Genomic DNA, 21,637 nt, shown 5'->3' with positions numbered 1-21,637 from the left:
GCGCTATCCGGGGCACCTGCCAGCGCCGGAGCCGCCGCACGGGAAGGCAGCGAGTGCTGCTCTGCCTCCGGGACCTGCCTCCCCTCAGCCACCGCCGGTGTCTTCTCGTTGCAGGGGTTTCTCCTCTGTGGTGGCCCTGGGAGCCAGCATCATCTGTAACAAGATCCCGGGGCTCGCCCCCCGGCAGCGGGCGATCTGCCAGAGCAGGCCCGACGCGATCATTGTCATCGGGGAAGGATCCCAGATGGGCATCAACGAGTGCCAGTTCCAGTTCCGCAACGGGCGCTGGAACTGCTCGGCCCTGGGCGAGCGGACGGTCTTCGGCAAGGAGCTCAAAGTGGGTACGTGCTCCCGGCCCTGCTGCCGGCCCTGCGGGTACCGGGGGTGGCACGGGCACGGCTGCGGGCCGGGGCAGGACTGTGTGCACCTGGACGCTGCTGCTCCCGCCCGCACGGCACCTGCCTGGGCTTCGCTTCCATGTGCGCCAGCCCCCACCGCAGGATTTCACTGCCCTGCTCGCAGAAATCCTCTCCAAAACGCTTCCCGTTCGTGTGCACAGGACGGCAGCCTTATTAATGTCCTTAGGGATGGAACAAAAGGGGATTGGCTCTTGTTGAAGGCAGCGGTGAGAGCCAGAATGCTGAGCAGAGGTCGAATTCCACTTCTGGGGTGCAGGCATCCCCACGGGGATACTGGCCTGATGTCTGTGCCTGGTGGGACCCAGGCACAGCGATCGGTCTCGCTGTGAGAGATTCCCACCACACAAAATCCTTCTCCTACAGCAGCTGTACTTCTGTGCCACAAGGAAGAATGGGTGTGTTCTGCTTTGAGATGTCAGGGCATTCATAAACGCTCTTCCAATTGACTGACAGACAATCCCACTTCCATTTTCCATGTTTTCAGTTATTGCAGCAGTACAAAATATATCCAAATTCTGAACTAAAGCAGCATTAATAATAACAAATGTAAATACCTGAAGAAATGGGGCTGAGGTTAAAGCTTTCATGCCCTCATTCTGCAAAACACAGTAGTGAAATTTTCTCAGTGTTTTTTTTGATTCCACAGTACTTAAAATGCAAAGACCAAGGAATGTGTTTTACATATACAAGCTAGTCTTTTTTAGGGCCACCACTGAAAGCTAATCTCTCACAGCACCACATTCCATATCCAAAAGGATCTGTAGTTTCCAGTTAAAATGGTTTCCCATGTTAAAATGAAATTGCAAAAGCCCAAAAACCCATCAAGCAATGCTTAGCATGGTAGAAAACATGGATGTTTCATGAGGACAGCAGGCAGCGCAGAGAACAGCGGCCAGGAGAGCTCTGAGCAGCTGTGGGGGAACCTTGTGGATGGGCTGGCCTCAGGAACTGCTCAGTCCCATGGCAGGATCTGTCCCAGTCCCTCATTCCTGGCGTTCCCGTGAAACACAGAGGTGCAGCCTTGCCACTCTGCTCTGGAAGCCCTGAGAGCACTGAGCGTGTGTTTTATCACATCAGTGCACACTCCAAAACTTAGATATTTAAGGAAAGAACAGGAAGAGAGCAGCATGACTCTGTTTGAAAGCCCTGCCTTTCAACACCTTTGATAATCAGACTGGCTCAAGTAGAGAAGGTAAAAAGCCCTCTGCACAACACTGGGGAACATCTGAAAATGGAGCATTTATTCAGATCAGCTCATTGTTTCTGTTCCTTGAGCTGAGCTCTTCCTGTCAGCAATGCAGGCAACTGTTTGCCACTTCTGTCAGTGAAGAGTCCATTTGGATGGCTGATAGGTTTGGGCTCATTTAGTCTAAGAGCAACATTTCCTTAAACAGAAAATGTGAGAAGGGTTTTTTCTTCTCCCAGAAATTAGAAAATTGCGGAGTTGTTGTGGTCTGTCATGTAAACATGCTCTCAGTTCCTTTCCTCCCTCCGAAAATTGAATTATTTAGCTAGTGGGTTATATTTAGGTCCTTTTAAAGAAAGTCAATATCAAAGGAAGTAGACTTTGATCTGCCTTTGAGGTGATAACTCTTAATAGGTTCTGTCTATCCATTATGAGGCTAAGGTGGATAGGGCAAATTCTTCCTTGGTTTCAGAACAGAGTCAAGAGTTGAATGGCATCCAAATTACAAAATTCCATAAAATTATTTTAAAGAGTAACAATACCCTCAAATTTAGACAGGTTATATATGATAATTTTAATGTAAACCTTGGTAAAAATCACAGAGGGTTGAAATCCAATGGCAAATTTTTCTTTTGCACAGACATTTTTGTGGACTCAAGGATACTCAGGCTCTCAAGCACCATGAAGTATTTTAATGTAACTGTTCCTGCTCAGGTGGTCTTCTTGTTCTTCTGCTTCTTCCCTATCAGTGGGTATAGAAACTCTGAATATCTGACACAGCTCATCTTTCTATGGCTATGAGGAAAAGGAATCTTTTACTCTTTCCCAAGGATCTCTGTGCTCCAGGTTACCATCCAGAAAAATAATATTTTGCTTTGGTTGAAAAAGGTACAACTTATGTGCCATAAAGCCATAAGTCAAATTTGGTGCCCACAAACAGGAGATCAGGCCTGAGGGCCTTGCCCTGAATAGGAAAGAAAGATGTGTGACATGAAGGACCATAAACCCCTACAGGAAGCATTTCAAGGTGACAGAGCACCAGAACAACACAGGCTGCTGCCATTAGGTGAGGATAATATACCCTCATTGCTTTTTTTAATTAGCCTTTGACATGATGTGTTCCAAAATACTATCCCAACAGCCCTGAACACAGCAGTCCCTCCCCTGGCATTTAACAGCTGACTGTGCCTTTCAGGCAATTGCATCCTGAGGCTACTGCCTGGGGAGTGCAGGCCACCTTTGTCTTGCCACTTGCAATAAATTCAGTGAACCACACCTGATCTCATCCCTCTGTCTCTGTGAGGCTTCCTCTGCCTCTGGAGTGGCACTGCTGGGCTGCTCTGTGATGAGGAGATGTGAGAGTGCCACAAGCCCCCATGTGTGCAGCCAGCAGAGGCTAGCAGCAGTCTGGGAGGATGTGCCTAAGGAACTCATGTGAAAATAGGGTTTATGTGGGTCAGTCCACACAAATAAGTTCCCTTAGGTACCAGAGAGTCTTGTGATCCAAACCCACAGCTTGAATGGCACACTAAGCCACATCTTCAAATCCAGGTTTCTTTCCTTTTACCCTTGCTGAGTAATCTATTTTATGAATGTTATGCAAATGTACTGCAATTATTTAAATTCTCTTTTTGCCATTCAGGGTGGCTCTTCTCCTGGCCCTGCTGTTGTGTAGCTGAAGGATCATGGCACTCTCTTACGTGTTTCTCTTTTCTTACCTTTAAAATGGCAATACTAACCTTACTGAAGCACTTGGAATTCTCTAGAAGGAAAGCATCACACAATATTTCCCTATTCTAACCGGTAGCATGTGAGTGCCTTTTAAAATTCACATATAATCCATCTCCCAGTGAAGTAATAGTTTATTTGTAGAGTTTATTGTAGAGTTGATTTGTAGAGTTACAGCAAGCAACCATTTGAATTCATCCTAGAGCATATTTATGCTCACAGGCTTGAGATTCCCGCTCATCACAGTGGGCTTCCAAATAGTGCCCAGCACTCTCTCCATTTCCTGGGTCATTTTATCTGGTTTGCCCTTCCAAAGAGAGATTCTCCTCTCCTGACACCCTGTGGATGTCTCACCGTGCCAGCTGGTGACAGCAGTGCCAAGTGCACCATGAGGAGTCGCAAAGTGCCATCAGTTTGCTCTGCTCCAGTCACGGAGGGAACAATGGAGGTGCGGTCCAGATAGACACAGGGACATTTTTTCTAGGCCATTCCACAGACACCTTATTAATAATGTAGAGTCACAGAGAGAATTTTTAAAATAACTATGGAGATGATGCAACGCTGCAATTATGGACGTACTTAAAACCAAATATATTTGCCATGGTGGTCAGCAGTTCTGTTCCTGAGGACAGCCACAATCAAAACCAAGGTTTTTAAAGCAGGATAGGCCAAAACTCTCCTGCCCATCTGTCTTCAGGTGAAATGTGGTTCAAGCTTAAGGATTTGAACAGCCAGAGATGCCTTTGATAGACTCTGAAAATCAGGTTTGGGCTCTGCTGGATCCAGGAAGAGCAAGAGCTGTGGCAAAGGCTTTCCATCAGCTGCCTCAGGGGCCTGTTTTTCAGTGTGCAACCTCGTGAACAGGTGGCCAGCAGTAACTGTGCTGCTGTCTCAAAGAACTGCCTTGGGACATGCCTACATTTCATGGGATCTGGAGGACAGTATCACATTGGCATCATAGTGGGTTATGATCTCCTTTTGCCACAAGTTAGCAGCACTCGCACTGTTAAATAAGAAAGTGGAGTGATACAGACTGTTTGCACTTCCACAGAGGGACACGGCAAAGTGGAGGCTCCTGAGGACAGATCTGAGAGAAGAGAGGCACAAGAGCCCTGCAGAAGCTGCAAGGACCCTGTGGCGGGGGGAAGGATGGAGGGAATCGAGGTGTGAGTGGTGGTCTGCAAGGAACACTACAGCAAAACATTTCAGCCAGGTCTTCATCCTGGCCTTACAAAAATGCAGCAGTTCTTTGCTCTCTTCTACCCTGGAATAATAGGGTAGAATAATCAGCATAATAACAGCAACGCTTCACCCACCTGACATTACCATTGGGAGTAAGGGAAGCTGAAATCAAAAGAAGAATCCCCATGGACAGGCTGGTCCCAAAGCTAATGAGCAGAGCAGGGCAGCCCAGCACCTCTGCACACATTGAACCAGGAGAATCTGTTGGCTTTCCTTTATCCACTGTGCTGTTGGCTCTGCACTGGATTGAATTTAGCAGCGATTTGTTTCCCAGATATTAAAATCAAGTTTTCCTCTATGGTTTCAAACCACATAAGGGAAGAGGGGATGTTCCCACTCCTGACTATTGAAACAAAAGGCAACTGTCCTACAAGGCAAAGCCTTCACTAATGTGTTCAGGAGCTGTCAGGAATAGCTCTCCTGCTGCTATGGAAAAGAGAAGATCTAGGACATTTTCCTCTCTGTCTGGGTAGATTTACCAGAAAAATTAACAGGAAAGTTAGGAGTAAATCTCCATATTGTGTTATGTGTTATGTAACATATATGTGTTATAGACAAATGCTTTTGAGAACATCCCAGTACAGGGGTGCTGAAGAACAGATTTAATCTTCAATAATTTCAAGGAGCATTTTGATTTTAAATGCTGCTGGGTCTCTTGTGTCAGGTTTTAAAGTCTGGTTGTTTGAATTCCAGAATAACAGACCAAGTGAACAGCCACTGGTAGAATCCCAGAATCTCCTGAGCTCAAAGGGACCCTCAGGGATCACTGAGTCCAACCCTGTCCCTGCACAGACACCCCAGCAGTCCCACCCTGTGCATCCATGGGAGCAGTGTCCACATGCTCCTGGAGCTCTGGCAGGAAAGTCCTGGTTGATTTTATATTGCATAGAAGATTACCTGCACAGGTCTGTGGGAAGCTAGGTTCTGAGTGCTGCTGCACTATTTTGTTTGGTTGGTATTCAGAGGAAAGTTTGATAAATACTCTGTTTTCTGAACCATGGTTGTTATGAAGCTGTCAAGATGCACAGAAAAGAAATGTCATTAACAGGAGTCTTGTTATCTAGTCAAGTAAGTCTGAATTTCTGTGCTAGGTTTCCAGCTCTTACCACCAGTTTTTGCTGTCAGTGTCTTGCAGGAGAACAGCTATTTGCAGGCAAAACAGAGGCCAGGCTGAAATATGGCCTGATCATCCAAAGCTGCTTTATGCCAAAAAGTCAATCTTTCTCAGCAGGGACTGTCACTACAAGATAAAACATTGCCCCAGGGTCACTGTAGTTGGAATTCCCATCACAAGGTTTTCATACTTGCCTTCAGAGATGTCTTGTAAGTACTTGTTCCAGAAAAACAGAAAGATTGCATCTGATTGGGAAGGTGGGAGATCTCCTGTGGCAAGGGCAGTGCAGGGTTCCCCAGCAGGGCTGGGGCATGGCGGCCCAGAGCCCTCTGGAAAGGGGAGACTTATTTAAACTCCAAAATAATGCCTCTGATTTTTGCAGTGCATGGGTCTTCAGTAGTAACTTTAGAAATTTGAAGAGGGTATTTTCAGAAATAATCGCTTTAGCTGGAGTGTTTCCTCTGCAAGAGTTTCATGTGCCGATGAAAGGAGCCTTAGCTCGTGAAAGTGGCCAGGGACTAAAACCCCAGAGAATTGAATGCCTCTTAAAACCGCTTTGTATTTTATTTATTTGTACTAATATTTGTAAAGCCACAGCACTGTTTTATAGAGAACCATCCTTTTAATTTCAACTTAATACAATATTTTAAGGCACCAACCCCCCAAACTTCAAAAGGATACTTCAATGATTTTTTTTTAAGCTACCATTCTTATTAATCACTGATGCTAGGTTAAAGAAAGATGAAAATAAAATAACCTCCTGGACCATACGTAGTCTACCAAAGAAGGAGGAGGAGGCAAAGCACAAAGCAGGCAGGGGATGTTTTCTGCTCCACATTTTTCCAGGCTGTGAGTTATGGCCTCTATAGAGAGATGAGGAGTAATGTTTGCTGTGGCACATAATTGGCAAGGTACGCTGTGTTTTCCATCTTTATATTTTCCCAATCATATTTCAGCTCATGTCAGTCCAGATAACTCCCTCTCTGACCCTTTGGCTTTAAATAGCAGAAAAATACAACCCATGTTTTCCAGTGAGATAAACAGAAATTTGTCTCTCTTTTATTTCACAGCTTAGTCAATTTGAGGGGGACTGATAGGGTGGGACAGGTTGTTTAGAAACACCCTTAGATCCCAAACTGCTGAGCACCTACTGACTTCCTGCAAGTAAATCCACTCTGCATTTTGTAGGCTTAGCCTTTGTTTCCCAAGCAACATCAAGGTATTGCACTTCTTTTTTTTAAAGAAGTTCCCATTTCTAATCTGTGTGAATAATTTTTTGCAGAGTTTTCAAATTTAAAGATTAAACTTAAACCCAAATGAAGTTAGCTAAATGAAAACCAGAATGCAGACCAGTCTGTACAGCTGATAGACAGGCTGATCAGCCAAAACCCAGTCTAGAAAACATTCTTATCCAAAATCAGAGGCATACAGTGAGTGTTTGCAGAATTAAGGCTCCAAGGTGTGCATGGGTTGTGCATAATTGTGCTCAGTGTTAGGAGAGCAGGTGTCCTGGTAATATCTGTCTATATTCACCTGTGACACTCTCAGTGCTTCCTCCCCTTGTGACACCTGGCACCCCATGGTGGTGACTGTGCAGAGCCCAAAGGCAAAGGTACTAACAGCCTGGGAAGGTGCCCTGCCCAGTGCAGGGTCTTCAGACAGGACACAGTGCTTTGGAGGAGGATCTGCATCAGCAGATGGAGCTGCAGAAATTTGGGAAGCCATCAATGCCAAGCTCTCTGCCATCAGAGCAAATGGAGCTGCAATGTGCTGCACACCTCAGCGAAGTCCAGAAAAACACAGGAAAAGCAGGAGGATGTTTCTGTCCAATATTTGGAGAGAGAGCCCTGTGGTCACACAGCCCTGGCTGGGGCTGAGGAGAGCCCCAGGTGAGGGTGAGGGAGCAGAGCCATGGCTGGAGCCCATCAGCTCGTTTGCCTTGTGAATGGCCAGAGCAACCTCTGACTGCTCTGGATCCTTCTCTGGAGGTTCCAGTGCTTGGAGTTGAGCTCTGAAGTGTTTACCATGGTTTGTCTGAGATAAGGAGAAGAATGTGTGATTTTTGAGCTGAAGGGATGGCTTGTAATTCTTGTACATGTCCAGGGCAGGTTGGATGGTGCTTGGAGCACTCTGGAGTGATAGAAATGTCACTGCCCATGGCAGGGGTGGAATGAGAGGAGCTTTAAGGTCTATTTCAACCCAAACCATTTGGGATTCCATGATTCTGTGACAGGTGACTCTCCACCTTTGTCTAACTTCTGTAGGAGTAGCTGCCTGGCCATACCTTGGTAAAGCCATGTTTCCCCCTGAGATCCTCCAGGAATTTTAACTCTCTGCTGAAATCCAAAGTAGGGGAGTAAAAATTCTACTTAAAAGGGGCAGGAACGCCCCTGTGCTCAGGTTACCCTGTTTGGGCACAAACCCCTGGGACCTCAAGCACTGTCACAGAAGGGACTCAGGCTCAGAGCTTTCCTCTCATGCTCACATTTGTGTGAGCCAGGCCAGGGTAACAAGACTTTCAAAAGTCTTTATTTTATTTATGAAAAACAGGAACAGTTGGATGGAGACGTGACAAACCCACATCTCTTTATCACCACTGCACAAGTGCCAAGGCACTTCCTACCTGGGTCAACTCTTCTAGGCACTTGCCTTGTTTATCTTGTAATCTCCAAGATTTGTGTTTTTAAAAGCTGCTAAGATTTTCTCCCAAATAAGTCAAACTTATAAAATAATTTATGTAATGTAATTTATGATCAAACTAGACACTGGCTTCTGACTCTGCTTGTATTAACTAATTTTATATTTTCTACATTGCATTTTTCTCCCCTCTAAAAAGCAAAAGAACTGTTCTGCCTCTACAATGCTGAGTATGTCAGATTAAAGTGATCTCATAGTGGTTTTTGTTCTAGATCTTGAAAATAACTTTTTCAGAAAAAGTTGAATAAAAGTAATCAAAATGGAAGGGAAAAAAGAACCACATGTAAATTCAACTCTAAAATATTTCTTTGACAATGTCCCATTTGCTGCTTCGTGAAGTAGAAACCTGGTGTGGCGCATTGCTGCCCTCTCAGAGACAGAAGGGAGATTTCTTACTGTACATTGTTTATCAGTGCCTTTTTCACAGTGTTCTGCTTAAAATAGTGAGGGTGTTGATGAGGGTAAACTGGAGGAGGAGCTGAACTCCAAATATACCTGAAGCCTGGAATTTCTCTTCCACATTCAGATTTTTATAAAAAGCAAAGCATTCTAGAAAACTTCATCTGCAACTTCCACAGTCAAAATGAATAATTTTATGATTTTTTTTTTTTTAAGTAAGGAGAAACAAGGAATTCTTTGAGGATGTCTGATAATTGACTGTAAGTTCCTTAATAAATTCAGCACGTAGCAGCATTAGGGAATACTGCCTTTGCTAATAGAGGGCACAAAGTTGACTATTAACAGATTGTCATAATGTCATCTTGTTTTCCACTCACTTCCTCGGCATAAGGAAGTGAACGTTTATCATTAAAAGCGACAAGTAGAGAAATCCAGATCATATTATATGAAAGGGATGCAGCCAAGGCTGAAGAGTTGGAAGGTTTCTTTCCCAAGTGATGATTTTTTTGTGAAATGCAATGAACAGCAGAAATGGGCTTGTTTCATGGATAACAAACTCTTGCCAGCAGCTGAGGTCTGCCAGGACTCAACTGATGGGCACTTGGAGAAGGGAAGTGGATCATCCCATCTGCACTCCCCTAATTAACAGCCTAATTCTGATCCTATTGATGCAATGGTGCATTTTGTCATTGGAGAAGTAAGAGTAGGGCAAGTTCTTGGTTTGGGAGATCCAAACATTTTTAAGGGCTCTTTGATACACATGGGCCATCTCTGCAAACCTCCTCAGGCTGTGAAAGGTCCTCTCTCAGCTGAACTGTTTCTAGAAGTCTCACAGATCCTGTAGGAATGTGGGAAATCCACACACCAGAATGTAACAAAACTTCTAAAAGAGAAATTAAACTTAGATTTAAAGTGAGAACCCTCCTCCTCAAGAAACAGAAACCTGTCATTATGGCCTTATTGCACAAAGTAATATTGGCACAACTTCTGTCTCACAGCCCTCTGGTGAGGATGTTACTTCACCTTGCTCTGGTCATGGTGCCCTAGAGCAGGTCAGGATTTTTTCTTCATTTTATGAGGAATTTTGAAATTATTTATTTCATTAAGTCAGCACAAATGTCGAAAGTGTTGAAAACATTTTGACACCTACAATGTGAAAAAAAATGTCCCAGTGGAGTTAAAATGTTTTCAGAACAAGAGTCTAACAGAAGTGGTTGTCCTGTAAAAAATAGTTTTCAGTGTAGAATTTAATTTTTAAATAAAAAACCTATTTCTGAGCTGAATTTTTAAAAAGTTGAGCATATGGGTATTTTAACAAATTAACCCCCAAGCCCACCTATTTTGTTTTCCCCAGTCTTTTGCTATAACTTTAGTTTGCCTACTTCTTATAGAACCTGGAAATAATAGACATGAAGCTGCCTTGATGCCTTGGAGCATCTACCTAGAACAGAGGCTAGACAAGATTAAGAGACTAAAATGGGTATTTATTACAGGCCTTCAACAGATACACCCGGGGCATCCAAAAGCCTCCCAGGGGCTACACCCAAGATGGACAATGGTCTTGGGTTTTTCAGACAATTATAAGCTCGGTCCCTTTACAAATCAGGGATTAATTCTCCAATTACAGCTTCAGGTAATGAAGTCATTTACCCCCAGTTTGCTCCCTCCAATTCACTTTTATTATTTTGGGGCCTGAGGCTGTCGGGTGTCCTTGAGTTTCAGGCCTAGGGGAATTGTTTTGTCTGACCAAATCGTGAAGACAGTTAACTAACACTCTGTATGGAGTTTAGAGTTATACACTAAATCACTACATGATTTGAAACATATAAAAGCTAAAATTCTAAGGCATCAGCCTGAAAACACTTGATCTCCCCCTGCCTCATGGAGAGGGGATCGCTTTAGAGACGAGCATCCACAAGGAGCAGAGCCCTGCTCGTGGCAGCAGATTCACAGCGTTCCCAAGAGCAGCCAGGGCTGTTCTCCCGTAGGAATTGCCCGCTGTGCCCCTCTGCTGTGCCCGCTGTGCCCCTCTGCTGTGCCCGCTGTGCCCCTCTGCTGTGCCCGCTGTGCCCCTCTCCTGTGCCCGCTGTGCCCCTCTGCTGTGCCCGCTGTGCCCCTCTGCTGTGCCCGCTGTGCCCCTCTCCTGTGCCCGCTGTGCCCCTCTCCTGTGCCCGCTGTGCCCCTCTGCTGTGCCCGCTGTGCTCCTCTCCTGTGCCCGCTGTGCCCCTCTCCTGTGCCCGCTGTGCCCCTCTGCTGTGCCCGCTGTGCCCCTCTCCTGTGCCCGCTGTGCCCCTCTGCTGTGCCCGCTGTGCCCCTCTCCTGTGCCCGCTGTGCCCCTCTCCTGTGCCCGCTGTGCCCCTCTCCTGTGCCCGCTGTGCCCCTCTGCTGTGCCCGCTGTGCCCCTCTCCTGTGCCCGCTGTGCCCCTCTCCTGTGCCCGCTGTGCCCCGCCCGGTGCTCACGGCCCGCTCTGCCTTGCAGGGAGCAGGGAGGCCGCCTTCACCTACGCCATCATCGCGGCCGGAGTGGCGCACGCCATCACGGCGGCCTGCACGCAGGGCAACCTCAGCGACTGCGGCTGCGACAAGGAGAAGCAGGGTCAGTACCACAAGGAGGAGGGCTGGAAATGGGGCGGCTGCTCCGCTGACATCCGCTACGGCATCGGCTTCGCCAAGGTCTTCGTGGACGCCCGGGAGATCAAGCAGAACGCCAGGACGCTCATGAACCTGCACAACAACGAGGCCGGGCGCAAGGTGAGTGGCGCCGCTGTCCCCGTGTCCATCCCGGGGCTGGCATGGGCTTTGGTGCCCCGCAGAGCAGGAGAGCCACAGGGCTGACATCATTCACAGCAGAGAATCCTCTGCAGGTTGTTGGACCATCTGCTCATCAGTTGTCTAAATGTTACTCTTTGGAGCTGTGAAAAAGGAAAAAAAAAAAAATAAATAAATCAAACGTTTTATGTGGGAAGTCGAATGGCACTTCTGGTAAAAAGCTGCCTCCTACTGTGTGGGTGAGTGGGAGTCTCGTCAGGTTCAGACATGAACGTCTCAGTTGAAAAGGGATCATTTTCAACCCCACTGTCCAAACGTCGCTGTTTGTGTGAGAGCCACCCCTGCGAGGAGGGAAAGGCTTCAGCAGCAAGGCCCCGGCTGAGTCCCTGTCACTCCGTGGTCACACCGTGACACGGATTTGGGTCCAGCACAGCAGCGTTCCCACCCCATCCCATCCTTTGGGACGGACAGCCGCTGCTGCAGAAGCAGCACTGGGGAAGGCAGGACTCCAGCAGCTCTCACACACGGCTTTCCTGGGGACCCCGGGCACTGAACACCCCGGGTTTGCTGCCTTGGCCATGTGCTTGATCTCCAGTGGCAGCTGGGGCAGGCACAGGACCCAGCCTGGTCTGAGCTGTGCTCCCCAGGTCCCTGCGGGTCAGGCATTCCCAGGCAGTCCCAGTGGGGCTGTGGCTGCAATTCCTGCGGCTGGAATAGCCAGGGATGTGTCTATGTGCTCCCCACACCCTGGGCACAGGCCAGCAGGGCCCTCCCTGCAGGAGTTCTGCTGATCCCATCTCCCAGGGATGTCAATCCCTGCTTCCTCAGCTCTCCTTTTACCTCCTCACGTGCAATAGTCCTGATTCCAGCATCATGTGAGTGTGACTTAGAGGCAAATGGGAGAAGGAAGTTGGGAGCATCAGTTAATTTGTGGATGCTATTTTTGTTGTGGTAATTACCTGTATGCTCTGAGACAGTTATGCTGGAGCCAGGCAGATGGTATTGAAGAAAAGCCATTTCCACCCCAAACAAAAGCCGAACCCTTCTTTAATTTAATGCTACTGTTGGAGTTTTATAGGTGAGATTCTGGGTTTTATACTGTGTAGTATCCCAAATGCTTGTGTCTGGCTCTGTGGTGTGAAAACTTGTATTTCAACACTGGCAAAATGAACCCTGAATTCCAGGAATAACTTTAATTGAGCATTAATATTTGCTAAACTAATGATCTGAGATCTTTGTTACTTAGGTTCTGGTAGCATGCAGGTACATCCTGATACGCTTAGTGAAACAGCAACACTCACAGCCTGCTCTGCTGTACAAGCACAGACCCGGTGAAACAAAAAATAGCAGAGGAATTTCACCTTTGTGGCAAAGCTACTTCCTTCAAACGTCTGCTTGTATTTGATGGGTGCTGGCAGTAAAAGATTCCCAGGAAATGACACACCAGCCTACGCCAGACTGCAAACATGGCTGGAACTGCCTACTGGCCATAAAAATTTCCCCAAAGCAAAGCTCAAAAATACAGACAAATAGAAAAGTTGTGTTTTTTGCCTTGGCTATCCCCCAGGTACAGAACTTGGGCAGAGGAAGGCCATTGGTCCTGCTGGTGGCTGTGGGAAGGCTGGCTCCAGGAGCCTCCCCAGCCTTCCCGTGAGTCTCCCTGTGTTTCTCACCTTTCTGGGCACAGTTTGCTGTCCTGAAAGCTCATGCCTGGAAGGTTCAGCTCTCCACATTGTTATGTGGGAGAGCAGCGGTTTGTGCTATCTCTGGCCATCTGCCATTTCTCCAGCAGGCTCAGGAACTTCTCTGATCTAGAGATAGATCTGCGCTTCTTCCTGCATCCCTCACAGAGCAAAACTACCTATCTTTGTTTGAACAAATCTCTGCTTGAAATCTTCAGGGGAGAGAAAGAGTAACAGGACTGAGGAGATGCTTGTTGCTCCACTGCCCTGTAGAGAATGAATAAATCATGTTTTTTTCAGGCTTTGCTCCTGTGTGAAAGATCACAGTATTTAAAAACAATTGGCAGGGGAGGCCATTACAGGTATTTGGCATGCCAGGATTCTCACAACCTGACTCTTCCACAACAAAGACAGCCTTGTTGTGAGGTGGAACTCTCTGTTTTGGAGCAGTATGGATCTTATCAGCCTCCACACAATCTATTCATGGTGGCTTTCTTCTGGGCTACAAATTCTTGTCTTGTTTCACTCGCCCATGGCTAGGTTTTGATGATACTTATGCACTTAGGAGACAGACTGGCACCTACCAGGCTTCCAAAAATAAATCAATTCTTATTGATTTCTTACCACCACCTGTAGGCACTGCTATGCAGTTCAAAAGTCAGTCCTCTCTACTTCTTTGGTCTTGCATTGTGGAGCTGTGCTGTGCCCACTTACCTGGTGCTCACCTGTGACCAGGTCCTTCTTCAAGGTGACACCTGTTGCAGGTCATTCAGGAGGCACTGTAGGAAGGCACAGATCTATCAATACCGAGTTGTCTTCTTGAGAACCACTGATAAAATCATCCATTCCACCTTGGCGGGTGAGAATGGTCTGCTGGGATTACTGGGAACACTGGACATAGAAGGGACTGTAGGGTATGAGCTGACGGAGAACCACCAAGGAAAAGCTTGACCCAGGATTTCTGGAGACCTCAGTTCAAGGCTCTCCAGCCTCTCACAGGAGCCCTAGGAACTCTGTGTCCTGTTTTACCCAGGCAGTGTCTCTGTGCTGCCTGGGATGCCAGCAGCAGTCTCTGAACATCCTGAACGCACAGCTCTGTCAGAGCAGGGATACAGTTATCCAGGGAATGGGCCCAGCCCCAGGGCTACCAAAGCTCCAGGAGCTTCGGGACAATGTTCTCAGGGATGCACAGGGAGGGATTGTTGGAATGTCTGTGCAGAGCCAGGGGTTGGATGGGGTGATCCTCGAGGGTCCCTTCCAGCTCAGGGTATTCTGGGATTCTACAGTCTGTCAGTTCTTTCTGGAAATGAGACAGCTGAGGGTGTCAGATGTGGAGGATTTCAAAGATCACAGCTGGAGAACATCCCTGTTCCGTTGCTGAACAGTTTGGGTCGTGCAGTGCTTGGAAATCCCTGGTGCACACCCAGGATGCAGTGAGGAGCAGCCCCTGGGAGCAGTGTGGGGGACATGACCCATTCCCACCTGCTCCCCCCACAAACACAGCCGGGGTGCCCGTGGGTCCTACAGCCAGGGGCAGCTTTCCTCACACTGAAGGACAGGGTTCTGGCTCTTTCTCTGTCTGGGTGACAATCCAGCAGGACTCACTTGTAGCACAAGTTCCTCGGACTGCTGGAAGGGCAGAGTTCTGAGCAGGGGTCACAAACACCCCACCAAACTGGCCCTGAGCAGCCCCAGAGCTTCACCTCATTTGTCAAACCTGGTGGAGAGCAGCGATTTCTGACCTTCAGAAGCAGAGTTTAGGGTGTCTTTCCTCTTTGAATTAGTGTTTCCTGAAGTGCTGATTCACTGCAGGAAGGAGCAAGCAGTACAGTGGGAACAGGAGAAGAATTCAAAACAGCTGGGTCAGAAAAGGGAGATAAAGCTTCAATTAATTTAAAGGCATAATCCTTATTTGACCTGCAAACTTCCATGTGAGGAGGAATAATTGCAAGACTGAATTGTCTGTTAGCAAATTTGTCTTCTCAAATATGAAGTTGATTAAATTACTGTAAGTAACACAATAATATATGTCTGAGAGATATTTATGCTCCAGGAAATAAAAATGTTATTCTCCAGGTTATCCTGCTAAAAAATAGCAAGGTAGGTACTGAAGGGCACTACACATTCTGGCTGTAAACATTTCATTCTGACAGCATGGCAAGGTACATGACCAGACTGCTCTCTCCTCTTTTTTTGCCTGTGACATTGAAATTTCACGAATGGCATCTTGCATCAGCGTTACATCATATTAAGTATACTGTAATATTATGAGTCATTGTTATAAATCATGGGCACAGGCTGCATTAGAGGGCTTTTGCCTTCAAGAGCACATCAAGGTGGATTTTTATTCAGCATTTTTCTTTGGAGGCATGTGTAGGTACATGAACTTTGCAGTGTCTTTCCATCCTCTGAATCAGGAGCATTTCAGATTTCCACTTCAGCTCTGAGGCTCCCAGGGGATGTGCAGGATGTGCCTGATGGAGCTGCTGCAAACAGCAAGCAAAGCTGTGAGCACCCAGGAGGTGGTGTTCCTAAAATGAGTCGTGCAAGGATCACAAAAGACTGACGTGTTTAGTGTTTTATCCTGTAAAAAACTGCAGCAGTGCTCAAGTGATACAGTGGCATTCGGAAAGCACAGAGCTCAGGGCTTCTCCCAGGCTGTCCTGGAAAGCCACACTTGTGGGACTCTGTACTTGCTGCTTCTCTCACCTCAGGAGGACATTGCCACCATGAGACTTCCTGGGCATCTTCCCTCTTCCTGCGTGATGTGCAGTCACCACTGCAATTAACTCTCTCTGGAGGGGACAGCTATTTCTACCTCTCTCAAAATACTTTTTCCTTTAACTACCCTTTCTCCTACCAGCAGCAGCCCAGAACACAACCTCCTGCAGATGAACCACTTAAAAAGCTGTGAGCATCATGTTGGAAAAGAGACAGGGCTGATAAAAGAGGCTGCCAAACAACATAACATTTCTATTTTTCTGAATATAGGCCTGAAATTCTGGAGATTTGATAGTTCTGCCCGAGCTAAATCTTAAAGCACGTGAAAATATGCAGTGGAAGGAGAGTGCAGCTTATGGGCTTGCAGCCCCAGTGGAGTGGCTGTGCCTGGGGAAGACCAGTCTTGCAAGAGGGACCACATCATTCCAGCAGCTCCTGGTAGGTAGGTCTGCTCTCAAAAGATGACCAGGGATGCTGGTCTGCTTGGCAGGCACAGCACTAACTGGGCACAGCTGGGTGCCAGGGGGACACAGAGGCACAGAGGAGCCGGGAGATTCCATTCCAGGGATGTGGCTGCTGTGACCCAGTGCCTCCACACAGCCCAGCTGGGTGAGAAAGCCACACTGCCTCCTGCTGCTCCCTGTCCATCAGCAGGAATGGCTCTAATGGCACACACCAGAATAAAGCTCCAGTGTCCGGAGCTGCTCACAATTGCTGAAGACTCCAGAGAGTCTCAGAGAGTGGCTTCGAGCCAAGCAGGATGAGGAGAGGCTGCCCTGACACTCCTGGCAGCAGCAGTCAAGGGATACTGGAGTACCAGCAGCACAGCCACGTTTCCTGGAGTTCAGGATTTAGCAGTGCCTTTGCAATTGCACTTCACATTTTCCAGTGTGGTGGTGGTTTTTTTGTTGTTTTTTTTCTTGGTTTGGTTTGGTTTTTCTGGTGTGGAAATGTTCGTCATTTTCCTGTTCAGAAACTCCTATTCTTAATGTTAGGGATGCTCCTCAAACACTCAGCTGAATGGTGCCCCTTGTTGACAGTGGCAGTGACAATTCTGCCAGACCTACTGTCACTTTCAGAGCTGTGACAGAGGAGGTTGGCAGATCTTGACCTGCAGCCTGGCAGTGGCACCACTGTGCTGGAGACAACCTTGCCCAAAACATCCTGCAAGCCATCCTTGGCCAGGACACAGCACTTCCACTAGCAGAGCAGTAGTATTAATAGTTAAAGAAATGGCTCTACAGCTAAAACGTCACACAAACACAGGAAGTCTGGTGCTAGGTGCAGCAGATATGCCTATGTATAGGAGCTCTGGGAGCTCTCCTGGTACAGTATTTTGCCTAGATTAAAACCAGGCAGACAGAGAAGGAGTTTAGGAGAAGATTTACGCACAAGGCTTGTGCCTCACTGTGGCCAGACAGAATCTGTAGAATCTTTGATGTGAGTGTAGAGGCAAAGAGGAGTGTCCAGCCAAAGACCTGGACCCAGTTCCGTTTATCCAAGGTACACCCAGTCCTGAGTCCCTGCCTTCCCACCAAGCACTCCAGCCCCAAGGCCTGGCACCCCAGCTGTACTTCAGTGCAATTAGAAAAGGAGCCTTAAATGCCACCAAGTCTGTCCTGGCAGCTTCGTCACCCTGCGCTGGCTGGGGGCAGCAGGATTCCCAGAAAGGCCAAGCCCTGAGTTTGGAGTAAATCCAGTTCACTGAATGGCAAAGCTCCCATTGAGGCTGGTGGGACCACAGGGCACGGCTGAGTGTTTCCAAAATCCCATCCAACTCTGTCCCAAGGCTCTGCTGGGCAGCTTCCTAGGTGTGAAAAGAAATACACATCCCTTGAACCCTTACAGCATTTTGTTTGTTTGAAAGGATCAAGGCACTATTTGTGACTTTCCTACTTTTTAGATAATAGCCTTAAAGCCAGTCCAAGCTTGACAGACAATCTCTGCATCTTCTCAACAGCCCAGAGTAAAGATAAAGGAAGCATTAATGTTGGTCTAAATTATGAGAGGGAATTGGACTGCACAAGAGCTGTAATCCACAAGAATGAATTTTCATTCCACTTGTCCTCCACTTTCAGCTAATCAGAAATGGTGATACATAGTCCTACTTGTATTTTGGCTTTCAGCTCCCTCCTATATCTCATGTGGTTGAAAACTGAATTCCTGATTTATGCTGGAGATTAGGGAATGATAAATGCTATCACCTGCCTGCAGTCACAGTTTTAGAAGATTCTGGCATTATGAGAAAAACATGCATTTCATGTGTGTGATTACTGGAGCTGACAGTCTGTCATGCTGCTGACAGAGAGTTGGGACCAAGGGCCAGGCTCTCTTCATAAATAACAAAGATCTCAATTCCAAATTTAATATCGTGCACCTTTTATAATGGCAATGATCAGATGCCTGCTTTGATAATTAATTTGCTCAGCAAAGCCACTGGCTGGGTCACAGGTTTCTGGACAATTTCTGAATTAATCTGGCCTTCCTCTTCAGACAGTTAGCAACACTTCCCATAGGACCACACTTGTCATTCAGTGCTCAGAGGGGAATATCAACTAGACAGAAATAGGTGCTGTGTAGATTATTCACTGTTCCCAGGGTTTTCAGCACCTTTGGAGCCTTGGTAGAGTCTTTAGTGTATCTCCTGCTGCAGAACGAAAGAAATGTTACTGATTTGAAGCAAGTGTAGCTTTTACAGAGCACAATCATCCCACAGCAAATTCCTGCTGTGTTTGAGGGTTGTAAAACTTACCCTGGTCATAGAACAAAAAAACTGAAGGGCTGGGAGAGGATGAGCTTCAAGGTCTCTTCTAGCCATTCTGCAACTCTATGAAAAGTTGCAAGAAAGAAACCAGCACCTGTTATCCTTCGCTGTGACCTATGAGCTTGGCTGTCATGCCTTATATTGTTTTTATTAACCTGTGCTCTTTGATGTTTTGAGAAATTTAATCAGAATCCAAGATTTTAGAGCTTCATACCTAAATTTCAGCCTAAGTTACTGAAAAATTTTCAGAAATAGCTATTGAGAATTGTTCTGTTTCTTCCAGCTGACATTTGTCACGCTTGCAAGTTTAGGTTTCCAAACCTAAGACTGATTTCCTTGCCTATTATTGGGATCTTCCATATCCACACTTTAGCAAAACTCAAAGATTGGCCAAGTCAGCAGGAAACCAATGGTTAGTCCAGTTCACTGAGAGCACTTTTAATGCAGAAACAGGCTGTGTTTATGCATGAAGGGCACACCAAATTCTGGTGAAGATCTCCCACTGTTCAGCCTCATTCATTGCATCTCTGACAAATTAAACCTTAGCCTTGGACTTGGGTCTGGATTTCTTCTCCATGCTGTGTCAACAGGGGTGGAAACGAATCCTCTGCAGTTACAGCCCAGACCTCCTGAGCCTGAGCTGGAAGTATCTCCAGGAAAGTTTCCAGGAGCCTCAGTGATGAGTCAGGAACATGAACTCAGTTACCTGAGCTAAGCCTGTAACCTAACAGAGGTTTTGGTGAAACTGAAAGTTAAACCAGGGTTTGGGTCAAACCTTGTCATTAACATGTGGTGGCAGAAAACTCTGAACCCATAAAGCCCTGAATGCTCACCAAGAGAAATAATTGCTGGCATGTGCTGTACAAATGGAACAGACTACTGCTTTAATGGAAAGAGTTTCCAGGTATTTTGAAGTAAACAACTTAAAAATCAATGAATGAAGAACAATCTTTTAGTCCAAGGACACAGACAAGGCCTGTTGGTACTGGAAGGATGCAAAACTGAGCTATGAAAGGACAGAAAGTTTTCAGGGAACTGCAAGGAGGATGCTTGTCTCTCATGCCCAATTAGTGCCAGAAGGCACTGGGATTAATTTGAATCAGTGCTGGTTATTGAAGCCAGCCCGAGCCTTCTGGTACTTGAAAGTGAGCTGCACCTAAAGGGTGTCCCTGGGCCAAGCAGCAGGGATGTCACAGCGTGGATTGCAACCCAGATCCAAGCCAGCTCCATCCTGGTGCTCCAGCCAGGCTCCTGTGGGAGCAGGCTGAGGGAACCAGCCTTGCCTACAGCATTCCAGATCCTGTACCAAAAATGAGGCCACACACAGTTCGGGGACAGCCACGCACCCTCTGACAGAGCTGCTCCCCCAGGAGATGTTCACTGAGTCACAGCACACACTGCTATCTTTGGGTGGATAATGCCTGCAGGCGTAGAACAATTAACTATTGAGAGGGCACAATAGCCTGTAAATGAAGAATTGCAACAAGGAGTCAAGAGAATGTGTCCAAAAAATTCAGAAAACTTGGATTAAGGCTTCACAGAAGTTTCTTCAAAATGTCTACACTTTGTCATATTTAGTTGAAATTACTTTGAAATTTCCAGTGGGAAATGAGAAGGCAGAAGGGAGCCAGACACCAAGTGAGTACTTAGGCTTTGCTTTCCCAGGGAATCAGCCTGAGAAGTCTGCCTTGCTATACTTAGAGCAAATTTAGACTGAAAGGTGTAATCAAAGTCCTAAAATATTTTCTAGAAAACTGTAGATTTAAATAACCATGCTAAAGAATACCTTAGCACTAAGATATTTGTTTAATTTGATCCAACAGACTTCTGCTTTATATTAAGGTAGCCCTTAATGAGAGATTTATAACATTGAGATCAGACTAAAACACTAAAGTTGCACTATGGATATGCATGGTTTCTTTAGCTGACGGTTCATGTACTGGTGGAACTGGTGTTTAGCTCTGTTACAGGCATCCTGTGGCCTTCTGAACTGCAGACCTGGAGCATCTGGTTAACCCATAGCTAAAAGCTTCCATCTCAAAGTGAAGACTCACTTGTGCATGGCTTATAAAGAGGAACCATCAATGGCATTGTTGGCTGCTGCTGCTGAATTCATGCATAAGTAGTGAGCAGGTAGATCTGTTCAGAAAAAGCAGCAGCACTGGGTGGTGTGAGGGTGAGCTGGCCCAGGGGAACCCCCTCCATCCACACAGCAAACCTCAAGCGTGAATTCTGTTAGCATGTGATTGCTTTCTAAGACAAAAACTTCAACTCTTGCTTAGAATGATAGAATTGCAGAATCACAGGATGGTTTGGGTTGGAAAGGACCTTAAACCCATCCAGTCCCAGCCTGGCCTTGGGTACTTCCAGGGATCCAGGGGCAGCCACAGCTTCCCTGGGCACCCTGTGCTTAGGATGCACTCAACATTACACATACATTTAGGAAATTCCACTTTCTTCTGCAGAGGAACAAATATTCATGGAGAACAGGCCAGAAGATCCCTGTTAAAATTCTTGGCCTGGGTCTGGGTGTGCTGCTCTTGGCAGCTGCGGGGCTGCAGAGAGAGGCTGTGCTGGTAGGATCTTATCTCTGATAAGTGGGAGCTATTTGAAAATGTGGAAGTGTGGACCTATTGTCCCAACTGCAGCAAGAGGGGGAAAGCACTTTTGGATTAAACTTACTTGGAAAGTCATCTTTGTAATATTAAAATTGGCACCAAAATCATACTACTTCATGATATCATGAGTATTTTGAATTATGAACACAAAATTCGTGTAAGTCTTTTCACAATACACACTCTGTCATTGTGATCCAGCTTCTGCTTTACAAGAACTAACATAATTGCATGGAGATTATCTGGAGCAATAATGAGAAATTTCTCTTCAACTGACAAGAATGGCTCTCACTTCCCTGAT

At 46.6% G+C, this 21,637-nt stretch overlaps 1 protein-coding gene across 1 annotated transcript in view; it reads left to right on the top strand.

The window, feature by feature from the left end:
- WNT7A (Wnt family member 7A) overlaps window positions 1-21,637 on the top strand; it is a 34,977-nt gene that overhangs the window by 860 nt on the left and 12,480 nt on the right. The window contains exons 2-3 of the mRNA XM_005532529.2: window positions 115-341; window positions 11,265-11,536. Coding sequence (XP_005532586.1) covers window positions 115-341; window positions 11,265-11,536 — 499 coding nt within the window. The remainder of the gene's footprint in view (window positions 1-114; window positions 342-11,264; window positions 11,537-21,637) is intronic.

The sequence above is a fragment of the Pseudopodoces humilis genome, chromosome 13, assembly GCF_049639895.1.
Source record: "Pseudopodoces humilis isolate 2021_Gansu_Grassland_sample_001 chromosome 13, ASM4963989v1, whole genome shotgun sequence".
Taxonomy (NCBI): domain Eukaryota; kingdom Metazoa; phylum Chordata; class Aves; order Passeriformes; family Paridae; genus Pseudopodoces; species Pseudopodoces humilis.
The sequence above is the reverse complement of the archived record's forward strand: the minus strand, read 5'-3'. Positions and strand labels throughout refer to the sequence as shown.